The following is a 17,186-nucleotide window of genomic DNA, read 5'->3' as shown; positions in this document are numbered from 1 at the left end:
TCTGATCACATGTTAGTAGTCGTAGATTAGACGCCATTGGCTAAAGCATTCCTTGGTGGTCCCCAATCTTTTAAAAAGAAAAGTTGATTTAGTCAATAATTGACTAGTTAACTTAGTCGGAAATCTCTAGTTTAACACTAGTTTGATAATTTGGCACGCTTTTGAAATGGAATCAATCATGTAGGTACCAACCACTGCCATTTTTTTTTTTTTTGGTAAGTAAGTTGGGGTTAGGCGGACCCCTACCAGCTAAAATTAATGAGAAAGAAAATTACAATCTAAGGGGGCTCAAAGGCGAACAGGCGGGGAACATGCTCCCAGGAAACAAAAAGAACAAAAGAGACAAGAAAAAACATAAGAGACACAGAGCTATATCCCTGTGTAGGGGACTCCATCGGAATCAGTTGCAATAATATCTTTGAGAGAGATTGAGATGGACGACGGAGGGATGTCATCACCCTTGCAAGGGCAGTCCTCTTTTGAAAGGAAATTGGCAGCTGAGTTTGCTTCTTTCCAAACATGAGTGACTTTCCAGTCAACAGAGGCAGCCAGGCCAAGGCCGATTTTGTCCAACAAGGTGAGGGCCTTCCATGGGCAGGGAGGGGGCTTGAGAGTTGATAATATTGACTGCATTGAGGGAGTCAGATTCAACCCAGATTCTGTCGAGGGCATTTTCCTGAGCCAAAGATAATCCATAGTCAATAGCTTTCAGTTCCAAGATTGTGATGTCGTCGCCAGAAGCAGGAATAGAGAAGAGGGCGAGGACAGAGTTGGGGTCCCTAATGAGACCTCCCAAGGAGGCACCATTAACAGAAAGGGATGCATTGGTGTTAATTTTGGCAACACCGACAGGGGGCTTGATCCAGGAGGAGGTCCGAATAAGATCAGGTTTCAGATGGATAGGGATATTGAAATGGAGAGCAACTTGGAGACTTCTAGGGGAAGCTTCTTTCACTAGAAAAGTGAAAGCCTTTCTTTTTTACCTACCAAATTACTACATGGATCCTGGTAATGTGTCTATATCCTGCCCGTTTACATATGGTCCATCGGACGGTCTGATCCACTCCATTGACACCCCTGAGTAAACCCGTTTGATATCGTGACTTTCCAATTGTAGCCCAAAGCTGTCCCAAATTACAAAGCCACCCCGATGGTACAAGTGCCTCTCTCTCTCTCGTCGTGGCAGCGATCACCGTAGAGATAAGGAGCAGACCATCGCACTTTCTCTCTCACTTCTCCTCTCTATCTTTATTCGAACCCTATTTTGGTTCTTCCCTATTTGGTAACCTAGCAATACAGAGGTAGATCCCCTTTCTCCACCCTTTGCTTCTCTCTTATCTGGTAACAGAGCAAAAAAAAAATATATATACAATGATAACTTCTGAGATTGTGTTTTCTAGGTAAAATTGTTCGCAGCTTATTATTATGTGATGCTGATATTAATCCTGATATCTCCATTAACTTCATTAACATAATGTTCTCCATGTTAGTTAGATATGGTGCTTCCTCTTCCCTCTGTCTTTTGGTTGGAATTAAATTACTGAAGATAACTTTATCCATCAAAGTTTATTAACCTAATGTATTTATGTTTTTTTTTATGGGTAAGCTGGGGTTTAGCGGGGACCCCTACCGATTTATTAGATAATGAGAAAGACGATACAGTAAAAGCACAAAAATAACCCTAACTCGGAACATGCGAGAGAGGGAGAACAACATAGAGTTTTGTAGAGTAACATGGAACAACACAGAGTTTTGTAGAATAACATGGACCGATATCTATAAAATACTACGGACATGACTGAACATATGGACACTATGAGACTGTGAGAAGGTGGAGGCTAAAAAGCTACATAGAGAATGCCATCGAGTAGCATAGATGCGTCTTCACCTGCATTCAACCTATAAGAGAAAGTTTAACAAAACTATTAACTTTTATATCTTGGAATTGTTGCTTTTCTCTTAGTACAAGGAAGTCCTACTAGAAGTTTGACTAGGAAAACTTTATAAGCTTGTGACAAGGAAAATGAGGAATGACATATGATGTATTTCAATAAAGGTGCAAGCCCATTTTCATTGGAAGCACAATATCTTCAGATTGTATAGGGAACTTGTTCAAAGAAATTGAGTCTTTTTCTAAGAGCACAGTTCCTGAAAAATTTAGCCCATAATCCAATATGTAACATTGTACTAGTTTCCAACGGAAAAGAAAAAAAAACTTGGTTAATACTAATAGATAATTTTGTTACTGTTCAGTCTAGAGAGCCTTTCGCAGACATCCCATGGCCAATGAGAATTTAGTTTGGAGGTTGTTTTCGGTGTCTTGAATTCTTGCTTTGTGTTCAATCTTCAGGCTTTTACATTTTTTAAAAACAGAAAAGGATTATATTAACGAAAGAAAAATGGGAGGCCCCGCGACCGAGATGGTCAGTACAACAAGGTAAAGAAAGAAAAATACACACAATAATACAACACCCTCAAGGAGGGAGAAAATCAAACATCTCTAAGCTCTCCTTGGGTACCCCTGTCCTAGCTAGCCTTGTAGTCACTATTTGCCAATCTTTTATCATGCTAGAAAGCAATGGATGAGCCAGCCACTCTGATCCAGAATCTTATCGAGCTAGTGAGAAAATCTCCAAGGGAATGCATAGGTCCCCTTAACCTAACTTATAACATTAAGAGAGTCTCTCTCAACTATCACTTGATCCATGTGACTGCTCTCTAGACGAATATGCAGTTTTGATTTGTTATCTATCTCACGCCTTGCTTACTTCTTCTCCTCTGTGCTTCAAGTAGGGAATGCGAAGTGGGGTAGGTTCAGAACATGCGGTCCCTAGCGACGGTTATGAAATCACTCTGTTATCTTTGTTCATAGAGCTACGGGGAGCTTTTTGCAATATCCATCTTCTAGTCAGCCTCCAAGTCAGTCCATCCCATCCAACGAATAAGCTTACATTTTAGAGCGTTGATGGGAACATGTGTGTGTGTGTGTGTAATAAAAGAGTATGATTTTACAAGGAATCATCTCTAATCCTGAAGGTTCGGTTAAAATCATCTCTAACATTGCACTGTAATAATCTCTAATGGTAACTATAACAAAAAAAGAAAAAAACTTGTAATAGAAATATATAGTTCACGCAAAATCTCGTGGTTTCATTCACTTTTCAATCCTTGCAACCCTTGTATTAACTATTAACTCCTCTCTATTCATAAAATTGAGAGCACTTATATGAGAAAAGTGATTTGAAAACGTAATAAATATTGAATTTGCAATCAAGGTAAATTTTTTTATCTTGTTTGGATCTTCATTAGAAACACATGGTAAGAAACACGTTTAGAGTTAGAATTACAATGTAAATCAGACATCTGCTTAGAAACCTCCTCGATCAATAACTTGTATCAGGAACTTCACCTTTACTTTGAATTATGGATCTCTCGAACTTCATCTCAAATGGAGTGGAGTGCCAGTTCCTTCTCTTATCTGCACACCAAACATTCAAGCACAATTTATCAGTTATGGAAAAACACCCCAATCTCCCTCACATCAAATTTCAATCAGCCCTCTTGTTTTCCTGTCTTCAAACTCTCTTATAGCTCTCTGTATTTTATATTTCTTTAGGGTCTGAGCCAGACCTACTTATCTGCAACTTGTGTGCACTGTTAGTATGGATATTTGTATAATTCATTTATTCATATATTTTCTTATACTGATTCATTGGATGGGTTTCATCCATTGTTTTTGATTGATTATGCACTAAAATGGTATATATGTACCTTTAGGATCTGGAAACACAATGGCTAGAAGACAATATTATGGTGTGTAAAAGAGGGAAGGCAAATTTTCTAATTTTCATCATCAGCTACTTTTTTTGAGAAATTTTCTGGCTTGGAATGGAATTTTTCTATTTTCTATAGTGGTGGACAGTCTTCCTCTCCTCGTCAAGCCACAGGGGAGAAGAAAAAGGTTTCTCCCCCTGAAAACCCTATTTCCATCACTTCCCTTTTCCATCTGTGTCACGGACCACAGAGAGAGATTGGTTGAAAGGAAAGATGGAGAGAATTTCCGCAGCTTGCGCCATGGAATGGAGCATCGAGCTTGAAAAAGGCATCCGATCGAAAAAGCCAGGTCACTAATCTGAACCCTTTCTCTATCAAATCCTTCATTCATTTGAAGAATTTCATTAAATCTTGGTTAGAAAGTAAAGTCTGTTATTCATATCTAACAAGCTCTTTAATTCTATTGCGTTTCAGAACATCGATTGACTGATAGTTTTCAAATATGGATTACTAAATCTAAATTTCCGCACTTCTTGTTCTTTATTTCTGTGCTGATTTTATCTTGACTGACACTCATTAGTTTATTTGTCAAAGGCCTAAACTTCTCTTTTCGTGCTTGAATTTGAGTGTCATGGATTCTGTTTTTAAAGTCATGTGCATATGAGATTCAATATAAATTCTGCAGAAAATGGTTGTTTGATTTAATTTGGATCCTATTATACAAAAAACAATATCTTAATCATGCAAATTATGGAAAAATCTTTTTTTTTTAATCAAAATTTATAGAAAAATCTAACTCCTTGGGTTTCTTGATCATTTTTCTTCAAAACTCCGTGAACATGAGAAATGATATCCCATTCTGGACCAGAACATAACTTTTACCAAAATTTTATTGTGATGTTTTTGTTCAGATAACAATTAAGGTAAATCAGGGTCGGGAACAATGTCTTTGTGATAAGTTGTTAACGATATTAATTTTGCAAGTTCGTAAGCGAGGTGAAATGGATTTGCAAGTAACATACTTAGACTGACTCCTTGTACAGTGTGACCTGCTTAAATATGATAATTCTTTAGGTTCACTGCTACACCATAAATTGGAGAAATGCTTGTAAAATAACTAAAATTTATCGTGGAGTGTTAGGATATGGTTGTATACAAAATATGCTATTTTTTCATATTTATAAGTTCTTATATATTTTTACTAATTCGATAAGAAAAATAAAAATCTTCCAATTTAGGTGCCGATGTAACTTCTTGTTTCTGTTTCGTTATAAGGATTTCATGATTAGAATCAGTTTTTGGAACACTGAATGCAACAAATGAATTTCGAAAGCTAGTTACATAGAAAGAGGATAGGTGTAGTATGCATAGGATACTTTGAATGATCTCTATGTAGTCATTGGCTCTGTTTTTCATGTTCTGTGGTTTCACATATTTTGGGTTGATTTTGTTTCCGGACAGTTGAACATTAAACTGCATAGTTTGGAGGCCTTTATTACCTGTGTCTACATCTTTTCAAAACAAAATTTCAACGTTTACTGATGCAATATATTTAGGCTATTGATATTGGCACTATCTTGTTCTGATAATGGGCCGAACTCACCTTGTCGTTTCTATTTTAATTAGCTGCTTAGAGTATTTTGGGAATTGTTATAGCTTTTTGGGAATTGTTTTAGTTTTTTGGGACTACCCTGTTTTACTATAAGCTCTGAGCAGCTAATTAAAATAGAAATGACAAGGTGAGTTCGGCCCATTATCAAAACACGGCAGTGCCAATATCAGTAGCCTATATTTATCATAATATTATTAAATATCTTATTCTTTGGGATTATCTAAAGCAACCCAGTTCACTCAATACCATAGTTATTGGAAATTTCCTAGTTGGATGAGAAGCTTGCCTCAGAAGCTAAGTTCTCCTTGCTCTGAGCAGCTAATTAAAATAGAAATGACAAGGTGAGTTTGGCCCATTATCAAAACAAGGTAGTGCCAATATCAGTAGCCTATATTTCTCATTATCTGAAGCAACCCAGTTCACTCAATACCATAGTTATTGGAAATTTCCTAGTTGGATGAGAAGCTTGCCTCCTAGTTGGATGAGAAACTTGCCTCAGAAGCTAAGTTCTTCTTGTTTTCCAAATTTAGGGGAAGTGCCCCTCTCCCCCCTCTCTCTCCCAACGCACCCACGCACCCACACACACACACACACACACACACACGTTTCCTCTCAATTAAGAGTATTCTTCCCATTCAAGTGATTATTTTTTTCTAAAAGAGTGTTTTCTTCTTTTGATAATGTCGAATGGGCATATTTAAAAAGAAAATTGTATTTAAAACTTCAAACTCATCTTTAGTCCCAAATAAAACTTATATCGATATTTTTTCCAAAAACTTAGCATTAATTCTGCATGAGTAAAAATGTGAAATTAGAAATTCCTAAAACGTGTAATTTTAATCAGCAGCAAAGTCATCTTTACTACTTGTAACCTGTTAAAGTATAAAAGATTAAGGGATTTGCTAGGGACCATCACAGAAGGCGTTTCACAGATGTTCAGTCGCATGTCAGACCAGCCACAGAGGCTCACTTTTCAGCAGATTTTGTCATCATTCACGAGGTGGCTGGTCTGACATGCAACAGACCATCTGCGAAATGCCTTCTGTGATGGTCCCTAGCAAATCCCAAAGATGAAATAACGCCTTCTCCAACAGCTTAAGCTTTTGGAGTAACTGGTTGTTTCACATGGTATTAGAGCCAAAGGTCCTGAGTTCAAACCTCCTTGATAGCAGAATCCACATGCAATGGCCAAACCCAAGAGAGGGGCCACATAGGCCAACTTTAAATGACGCCTTCTCCAACAGCTTAAGCTTTTGGAGTACTGTTTTTTTCACATAACCCTTACCACATTAACCCTTCCTCGTTAACCTACTATACCTATGCTCCTATACACTTTTTATTCGCTTTCAATGAGGCTTAATACATTCTTCATTCTGACTTTCAACGACATTTTCTTTAGAGCTTTTCGCTTCCGCCATTTTCTCTTTTTTAGACCTCCCGCTTCCCGCTTCATCTCCTTGCACCGCTTCTCGCACTGAATTTCCACTCTAGCAATACAGCTCAATACGTATTTTCATTTTATTTCATTTTTTTAGGTGATATTTTAGCAGACCAGTTGCACATACCTTACAAGTTCCCTCAAATGCTATTACTAAACAAGTACTGTACTGTTCGGCCAGGACATATCTTTAATGATTTTTTTTACTCTCATTTTCATTATTCATCTTTATTGTATTTTTATTTCTGTTGTTTCAGGTCGACCAATCGAGGCTATATTACAGCTTGGGCCTAAACTCCAACAGTGGAGCAGAGAGCCATTCATTACAATGGGAATATCGAACATGTTTGGCTTGGTCCCCGGGGAGGATAGGTTGTTTGCAAACACAATACTTCTTCGGCTTGCAGATGCATTTAGGACTGGGGATAACCAGATGAGGGCATGTATACTGAAGATTTTTCTTTTAGAGATGAGGCATCAGAAGACTAAGGGTAAAAGATATAATGGAATTCTGGCGAAGCAGAGGGTGCCTAACTATTTAGAACTGCTGAGAAGAGTAAAGATAGTTTTCGACAATGGTGGTGTTGAATCTAGAGCGTTAACTTTACGTCTCCTTGGTTGTTGGGCGGATCTTGCAAAGAATAGTGCTGAAATACGATATATGATACTATCTAGTTTAGAGTCATGTGAAGTTTTGGAGGTGAGGTCAGTATCTCTTCCCCATTAGTGCTTTTTATTTAGATATTGTTATTGCTAGTTCATCTGTGGCTTTGCCATTTCTTTCTCTAATTTATCTACAACAAACTTTATTCACAATCTCAACTCAGTTTTTTTTACAATGAACACTTTCTTCATCACAATAAGAAATCAAAAGTGCACATTATGCTTGGGCATAGATTGGTCGAGGAGGTGTCAAAACAAATCATTTTCGTTATTATTTCTTTCAAATTCGTCTCGACTTAATGGGGAACTAAAGTTACTAAACTGGACAATGCATTTATGCTTTGTATGGTTTATGCCATGTGGTATTGTGAAGTGATACATGTGAGAAATATCAGAAATTTATGGTTTTTTGGAAGTTTGTTGCATTTACAAATTAGATGCTATAAACCCTTGATTTAATAAGGAATCCTTGCTGATATAGTCATCACTCCATCTTTAATCCAATGAGCGTTTGGTTTTCTCTAGGTGAAAGCATCGTTATTTGCTGCTGGTTGCTTTTGCGAATTGTCGGAGGAATTTTCATGTTTTGTTCTAGAGATTCTAATTAACATGATAACCTCATCTAAAACTGCCTCTGATGTGAAGCTGATAGTTGTACGTGCTTTCACGAAAATGGGATGCTCAACTCTAGTTGCAAGTAGAGCTTACAAGGTGCTACAATCCTTCAACCTCCATCTCAAATATAGATAAACATACATACTCACTAATCATTTCTTTCTGTGTGCTTGCTAGAGCTCTTTATTAATTTAGTGAATGTAAAGTTTTTATCTTGTGTTTTCCATGTCTATTTTATGCTGCTTCCCTCTTTAATTTGAGGGAGGAAAAAGCTGGTGAATGGTAACATACATGGTTCACGGTATTCATAAATTTGTTGTGTATGTTCTTGGTTCTTAGTTTACAATATCAAGAAAAAAGTTGGTGAATACACGCTTCATGGTATTCATGCATTTGTTGTTGGTTCTTAGTTTACAATATCAATTTGATTTTGTGCTATGAAAAATGTCACTTGAAACGAGGGATATTTACTTCCTACCAATTCATCCGAGTCGGACGGGGGGCAATCATTCAGGCAAAGTAACCAAACAATTCTGTCCCAATTGGAGAGGTAAACTCAAACGAAGCAGATGTTAGAGCCGTCCCCATCAGACTTTCTGAATATCTGGTAATCTTATGGTTGGAGGTTTTAGAAATGTAATTTCATGGGCTCAGATACTCTCATCGGGTCTGTGGGTCTTGTGGGGTTCATAATGGCACTTGTTTTACAATCCAAGTTTCAAGCATAGGTCAGGATAATCCAACAAAATGGCTGACGAATTGGCAAAAGTTACTTGTTACCGCTCAAAAAAAAAAAAAGAAGTTCATCCAAGCCTGATCCCCGATGGTGTGGGGCATGTGTGAACCCGTAGGTAATGCTCATACTGCAGAGGGAATGGAGTTCCCTTCTCACCAGGGATGCTCAGTTGGGAAAGTATTAGATTTCTAAGAAACTTTAGCAACCCTAGCAAGTTCTAAATAATCAGTGGGTTGTTAAACATTACAGATCGTTGGATAAGATCCTGGCAAAAATAGCTGCCTGCTTTTTGACTTTTCAATAGGCCATAAGTTGAATAAGATCACCACCAGAAACCATGAATGATTCGACTTATTTTCTGTGATGAATACATAAGTAGAAGTGAGCTTTATGCAATGCACTGATAGTAGATTACTTCATAGAACCAAATGGAAGGCTACTGATAGGCAAGGTTTTACATTTCGATTTTGGTTGGCACGGAAACGGAAATATTTCGGTTTCGGTGGAAATCTGGTAAAATCACGGAAACATATGCAAATGATGAAATTTTTTAATCTTTTAAAAAACATATGCAAACGATGAAATTTTAAGATCAAACTTTGGGAAATGTTAGAATAAGCCCTAATACTTACTTAGAAACCAGCACATAAGTAAGAAAGCCATCCATAATGGCTTAATCACATTGAACACCTAGTGACATGCGTTGTCGCCCTCGAAGAGTAAAGTCAATAAAGTACAATGTCATGAATTATAAGAAAGTACAATGAGCAGTCTCTCCTCTAAGGACCCCAACTCTATGTCAATACCCCATAGAGTTACGAGGTATTATTGGACCCCATGCATAAGATACGGTTATTTTGTTGTGCAGTTAAATGATGTTGCCTACCAAATATCGTTCTCTACATTAATGAAATGAAATGAAATGAAATGCAAATAATAACATCTTTCCATTCTTTTGTTGTTCCAACCATTTTTTTTTTGAAAGATAACAAAAATATTATTAAAAAGAAGAGAGAGGACAAGATGTCCCAGTACAAAGGTGTTTTAAGCTATACAGCAGATCAAAAATTATTTTGTTGTTCCAACCATTTCAGTTGAATTTCGGGAACTTCGATCAAAATTCGGGAATTTCGGTCAAAATTTCAAGGAAATAATGACGTAAAAGGAAATTATGTAGATTTCATTTCGGTAGGGATAGAAATGGAAACATTTCGGTCGTTTCGGGGAAATTTTGGAGAAATTTAAAACCATGCTGATAGGGACCATCCTACACGAACAACTCTTCCTTCCGACTAAAAGGTCTTGATCTTGATTGTAGCATATCTTGTTAGTTGTTTTGATAATGAGAAGATAAAGCACGGTAGTCTTATTGATAGCATCAATCATGTGGAGTAAGCGCGTAAGCTTGTTTACAATATGACGAACCAGCTTACTGTTGTGTCTTTAACCTTGTTGCTATTTTTTTTTTTTTTTGGGGGGGGGGGGGGGGATTTGCTAATTTGTAGAAGATCACTTTTGATTATATGATAAAATTTGATAATGTAGTTTAAATAATTTTCATCTAATCCTTTTTGGAAGTGGCTGTCACCTTTATGGACTGTAGTCATGTCGTAACCATCCATTTTTGTCCCATCACAGGCTGGCAAGAAGCTGGTTCTAGATTCATCACAAGAGGAATTTGTGATTGAGATGCTTTTATCACTCTCAAAGCTTGCTTTCAAGTCAATGCTATTGATTCCTGAACAGGTATCCATCCTGTTCACACATGCAGAATTGTGGGAGTCAAGGCATGAATTTTATTTACTTTTCGTATGGTATGCATATTCAATTTGATACAGAGTATTTATTCTAGATTTTGATTCCATATGTTGTTCTTGGAAGAAAATAAGGGATGTCACTCTATGTCTTGTTTCGAAAAAAACCACTGGCACCATATCTGTTCTCTTGCACTGCAATTTATATTGGAAACTTGTGTAGAATATAATATCACTATGAAAAGTTGCTCTGACAAGGCCAACTTGCATAAATTTAAACTACGATCTTTGATATTTTGTATTGGCTTTTCAATGTAATAGGTTATAGATAATTATCTTTGGTTCTTGGATCTTGTGAAATACGAACTGTGTGGCACGATTAAAGTTCCATCCTAGTTTGTTTGGTCAACAGAAGTGGATGTCTTTTATTTTTATTTTTTATGACATAGGGTATCCCCACCATAGTTAGCAAAACTCCGTTTTAAACGGGGTATTTTTGAAAAAAACGCATCTTATTGGTGTGCCGTTTAAAACTTTACAACGAATAAAACTCCGTTTTTTGGAGGCAAACAATTTAAACACGTTTAAAATGCGTTTTAAACGTTAAACACATTTTTTTGGCCAACTTTCCAATTTTACCCCCATCATATTTTACAAATGACTAAATTCTGAACTCATTTTCTTGTGTTTCCGTTTTTTTATTACGTTTTTTTGAACCTGTGCGGTATTAAACTCAAATTTTTGCCATCCCGTTTTTTTTTCCGAATCACGTTTTGTTAACTATGATCCCCACCCCAATTTTTAGGGTGTGACTATTCCCTATGGATGCACACAATCACCCGTAAATCACGCGCATCAGGTAAGCCCGGGGAATTTGAACTCGCGTCACTGGGGAGCATACCCTTGACTTTAAGCCAAAGAGCCACACCCGTACGGGTTAGAACTGGATGGCTTTGTTTGGGCTCCTATTTAATTTTGTAAGTGGTATGGAGGAATAGTGTAGATGGGGTAACTAGTTATTATTGTTAATGCTGGAACCAAGGCCCTGACTATTCTGATGACAATTTATAATAAATTTTTTTCCTCCAAAACAAATTATCGACTTTTCTGAGGTGGATTTCTAGAAATTTATTGAAAAACATGATAATTTACCATTGTAATTATGTTGAACCATCTAATTTGCAATGAAGCTTCTTAACTAAAACATAATATCTCATGAGGTTTCACTGATCTGTTGTGATGCAGGTAGAGTTGCTCTTATCATTCATTAATCGGGAATCCGCTTGCTCCATACCTTCTAAGGCACTGAGATGTTTGCGCTTTCTCTCATCAGGAGTCTGTCATTTACCTATCAATGCTAATGTACTCAGAACATTGTTCCATGTGCTAGATAATGCTGACTTTTCGCTCAATTCACAGAATGAAGCTTTACGGGTTTTGTGTAAGGTGATTTCTGTTCTGCTCTTATTTCTAGTTTAAAATTTCAGTCGCCTTCTATTTATACTTCAAGATCCACATAACAAGGCTACTCTATTTCTAAAATGCCGCCATGCCAGGTACTTGTATCGAGCACATGTGCTGGACACACTGACATGGGCATTAGGAAAAGAGTCTTGAGTCATTTTTTTGTTTGTTTTTATGTTACTTTTATGAACTAACATTTTTTATTGGGAAATGTTATCAACACAACCATATTTTGATATTTGCACAAACCCAACTGTCTTTTCTTTTTTTTAATTGGCTTGTGAGAGCTTTTTGGGAAATGTAATAAACTGTTGACAGCTCTTTAATTGCTAAAAGACAAGTGAAAATATCAAAATATGGTTGTGCTGATATCATTTCCCTTTATATATTGCATTACTGTATGAAGGTTTACGGTATCTAGGGTTTTACATGATCCCGATATCTGACATCTAGTGTCCATCTGACACCGAGGCATTCCTGTGTCTAATTGATTCTCATATTTCTAATTCCAATGGATGGTATTCATTGAAATTTGCAGATCTTTAGTTGTAATCCACCAAGCCTGCCTTACATGGATATGCCAGAATTCATGAAAAAGATGTTGATTGTTGAAACTGCCGCTCAATCACCCATCACTGATAAAAGATTCTTAGCTCTTGGCCTACTTGTGGAGATATCATGCAACCTGAAAATGGTAAGGGAAGGACATTCGTACCACTTTCATGAACAACGGTCAGCCACAAATGTGCCTTCTGAAGATAGTTCAGGTGGTGTAGGTTTTATATCCAATGGAAATGGTCTCGTGCCTTTCCCAAAGCATGTTTCCTTGTTAGTTATGGATCAGATCACCTTGCTGGTGGACCAATTGAGTGCTAGACCTGATAGCGGAGGACCAATATTTACTCCAAAACTAAAGCCTTGTAGAGATTTGAAGCAAGAATGCATATGCTTGCTCAATTTTATTATGCTTTTGGTTGAAGAGTATCCTACATTAGGCCCATTGGTACTGGATAGAGTCAGATGCTTGCTGGAAGCACTGGTGGATATGTATGGTTTCAACATCAAAGCTGCCGGTGGTAATGGGGAAGCCTCTACAATGGACACAGATACGGAAATACCCAGTTCCTTAGTATGTGAGTTCACAGGTTTTGAAGGCAAAGAGTGTGCTCTCATGGCCGAAGAGCTTGTGTTATGCCTTTGCCGGTTTGTGGGTGCTTGCCTTAGAACACTTGATAAAGCTGGTGCAATTTCTGTGGAAGTATATCAGACAGTGAAGTTTATTCTTGAATGCATACAACAAATTGGATCTTCTTCTCGTGATATGTGCATAGTTTTCCCACTTAGATTGCAGTTTTGTCTCACTTGTCATTGTTGTGGAAATGGGAATAACACTAGCGGCAGCACTGACCTAACTTTAAATGAACCAAAAATCAGTGCTCACTCAAGCATATCTCAGGATAATTGTTGGGTTGACCATGAATGGATGACACTTGAGTTTGCGAAGAAGTTAATGAGAAAAACCGATTTTTGGGCAGCCTACAGAACAGGAAAGTATGCCGCTTGTAAGGGTGCCTGGTTTTCAGCTACATTTACATTTAGGCTACTAATAAAACAGGTGAAATCAGATGCCTGTCATTACTGGTTGAAGTCTCTGGCACTATTCGCTGGCGCCGAAAGTGAAATCCGACTGCTGCTTTATCCAGAACAAGGCATCCAGTTAATCAATGGATTACAGGTAAACAGTGAGAGGGGGAAACCTTATGATAATTCTACAGGGTTAGTTGATCAAAGTGTTACTAGCAATGCTGATATGCATGACTATGGAGGAAAGTTTGCACGGGCTTACAGCAGAGTTTGCTCTGCAGAGGAAATGTTGGAGGCTGCTGGTAGAACATTCTATTTTCAGAGGTGGTTTTTGAGTCTAAGAGCTAAATTTCTTCAAATTGTGGTAGATGTACTCGGGCTCCAGAGTTCCGTTACATGTACTGAGGGAAACATTTATGAAAACGTGGGGTTTGACGGACCTACCGGAGCCAGTCTTCCAGTACTGGCTCCACATATGCGCTCTTTGGCCTATCAATTTATGTTTATCTCTTTTCGGTTGAAGACGTTGGCAAAAGAATTTGATCTTCTTGCTACATCTTTCATGGACATTGACCGCGAAAGCTTTAGAAGCATCTCGAGACTTGCACTTAACTGTTCGTTACTGGCCTTTTGCACTAGCTTTGCTATATACTTCCCAAACCTTCCAGCTTACAACAATGGCAGAACCCATATTTCAGAAAACTCAGAACAAACTTCACGTTCAGTGCTGATACAAGATCTAGCTGAGCGCTTGAGGCATATAGACAGCAAGATTAGTATGGATCTCTGGCTATTTTTGGCCGTTACTGGAGATCGAAGCAGTTATTTACAGTCTACAACACAGATATCTCACTCTGGCCGTGGAGAGAGAGCAACATTAAGTGTTTGTAGGTTTGCTGTTTCAAATGTTCTCCACATACAAGAAGAGGCAAAGGGAGCCAAAGATGAGAGTGATGTCTGTCTGGTTTTCAGGGCTGGACTACAGCTTCTGTCTAACATAGTTAGAAAATGGATAAACATACCGTTCCAAACTCCCAAGAGTTTTTTTAGAGTAAGGTATGGAATTGAACTCTGCTATAAATTTCCTTGGAACTTCATATGGGAGAGTCATTGATCAAGAAGTCAAATTTTTGAAATGGGTCTTAACTTTAAACATTTATTTTTCAACTGGTGATATGCACTGTCCTACACAGTGCTAGCTATTTAGTTCCATGGTTCAAAACTCAGGCTTGACTTTTGATCAATGACTTAATTTTGTCAAGTGAATGGAACTTCCCAATTATTTTCAAAACCGGTAATATTACTCGGGAAGTTTCTTTATAAATCGTTCACTCTGTACTCTGAATCTAGACAACGCATCTAACTTAAAATGTTGTTGAAGATAATGGGTTTCATAAATATGGATGTATTTTAGGATGTTTCTTTTCTTTTTAAGGATCTGGGTGTCGTAGTTCAAGTAATGGCTTGCATTCTGTCCATTTCTAAAACCCTGTCATGCTAAAGATTCATTGACATGGTTTGATCTTTAGTCTTATTTCCTAAATGTGCATACCACTTTCTGATCAAGCAAGTTTTCTTTTTTTCACTAACCATATTTACTGTTTAAACTGTGAATTTTCTTAGGCCTTGTACTGGTGCCGAGCTCTTTGCTTTCAGTGCGGATGCCCAGAATTCGGATGAAATATCTGTCTCACCAGGCTTCTGCCTCTCGTTGAATCTCTGCGTCCAAATGAATTATACACTACCCAAGGGTCATGTTCGAGTTACTAAGTTGTACTGCATCATTGCTGCTAGGCTATCAGATCGCCTAGCAAAAGTAAGTGAAGAAAGAAAGGGCCAAATCCAGTCAGACTTTCGAGCTATGAAGAGTGATGAAATGGTGAGTTTGAATGAAGAGTTACTGCTTTACATGAGGAGCGATCTTAAAAAGACTACTAGAGTGCGCGGTGGGGCAGGCCATACTGATGGTTTGGTGAAGGCTTTTGTGTGTTGTGAACCAAATGAGAGAGGGCAAGGATTCTCAACTTGCTTGCTTGATGTTTCTGCCTTCTCAGAGGGTTCCTATCAAATCATATGGCATAGTTGTTGCATTGATAGCAAAGGCTCTTATTGGAGTCTATTACCTTTAAATACTGGTCCTATCTTTAGTGTCAAGAAATCATATGTGGTTGTTTGATTATTTATTGAAATCAGTTGGATGTCTTGTATCATCTCATCTCCTTAAAAGTTGAGCATCTGTGTTCGAGCCTTCAGATATAAGATTCAAGGTTTTGAAGCTTAGGTCTCAATTCACCTTCTGCCTTGCACACCAAATAATGCAGTGCATACTGAATCATCCACCCCACTAAAACATCTATTTTTTTGTATGGGTGGTTGACCTAATTTTTAAAAATGTTAGCTAAAACTCCATTACTAGCCTTCAAGGGACTGAATTTACGTATAAAAGTTCCATTTCGTAGTTTCATCACATAAAACTAAGATATACGGAGCTATCATTGTCACCCCCTTTTGGGGATTTCACACCTAACTCTTTTATTAGATATTATAAATTTATAATTCTCGATAGGGAAATGATAACTGGTAAAGAGTTCCACATAAAGTGCCTTGTGCCAAGCTAATATTCTTATATTACAAGTACAAAAATGGAAGCTAATATTCTTATATTAATGCCAAGCTAATATTCTTATATTACAAGTGCATAAGGGAAGTTAATATTCTTATATTACAAGTACATAAGGGAACTATGCCGTGGATTCGTTGGCCCAATTAGGCTTATTCCACTAGACTAAATGAAACTTTTTGGAACTGGTTGGATCTCAAGAGAGAATTGGGCTGTTAGATGTGATCAGCTTGGTATTCTTAATGTTAGAATTAGATATTCATTTTATATTGTGGTGTGGTTCTGTCGGAGATTTCTTCAGTATTTTGGTTGAGTTTCTATATAAATTTCGGGTTTATAAAATAGGTAATAGATGATGTTCCCTGTATATTAAAAAAAGAGCAAATAGATCTTGATACAATGATGAACGACATCAATTAATTGCAATAACACTGTATGGATGAGAAATGGTCAGGCAGATCAACCTCCAACCGACTCCCAATTAAATGACCCTGTTTGTTTTGGATTTTGAGAACTGATTGTTAATTCAAAACTGATTATGGGACCTAAAATTGAGCAATAATCAGTCTTGGACTCGAATCGGTTTTCAAAATCCAAAATAAACAGGGGCTAAGGCCCTGTTCGTTTGAGATTATGGCAACCGATGGTGAGCCCCCAAACCGATTATGGGACTCAAATTACATTAATTTTGAGTCCAATAATCCGTTCAGGGGCTAACCATCGGTTATCATAATCTCAAACGAACAGGGCCTTAAGTTTCCATCCATGAGGCAATTCTTAACATCAAGATCTAATGGGGCTGTTCTCCATGTGGGTAGAAATCCTTGTATTTATGATTACACAAACTACAAAGGGGCGGATGAGGAAGAAAAAGGGACTCACAAATGGTATCTCAATGGGGTTCGACGTATTTAGATCTTTCTTCC

The 17,186-nt window shown here is 37.5% G+C and overlaps 1 protein-coding gene across 2 annotated transcripts; it reads left to right on the top strand.

Annotated features, from left to right (window-relative positions):
- Positions 1 to 744: 744 nt before the first annotated feature.
- Positions 745 to 15,848, top strand: LOC143860711 (uncharacterized). Of its 2 annotated transcripts, XM_077371504.1 has the most exons (8): positions 745 to 1,301; positions 3,778 to 4,123; positions 7,082 to 7,524; positions 8,013 to 8,198; positions 10,477 to 10,584; positions 11,838 to 12,038; positions 12,595 to 14,696; positions 15,264 to 15,848. In XM_077371504.1, exons 2-8 carry the CDS (start codon positions 4,048 to 4,050, stop codon positions 15,814 to 15,816), a joined length of 3,669 nt encoding a protein of 1,222 aa, XP_077227619.1. In that variant the 5' UTR covers positions 745 to 1,301; positions 3,778 to 4,047; the 3' UTR covers positions 15,817 to 15,848. The 2 variants fall into 2 exon arrangements, with proteins under 2 accessions (XP_077227619.1, XP_077227620.1); XM_077371505.1 differs by lacking the exons at positions 745 to 1,301; positions 3,778 to 4,123 and having other exon boundaries at positions 7,392 to 7,529.
- The last annotated feature ends 1,338 nt before the right edge of the window (positions 15,849 to 17,186 follow it).

This window comes from Tasmannia lanceolata, unplaced genomic scaffold (assembly GCF_043159265.1).
Source record: "Tasmannia lanceolata isolate RefF3 unplaced genomic scaffold, GAP_Taslan_0.1 ptg000037l, whole genome shotgun sequence".
Lineage (NCBI taxonomy): Eukaryota > Viridiplantae > Streptophyta > Magnoliopsida > Canellales > Winteraceae > Tasmannia > Tasmannia lanceolata.
The sequence above is the reverse complement of the archived record's forward strand: the minus strand, read 5'-3'. Positions and strand labels throughout refer to the sequence as shown.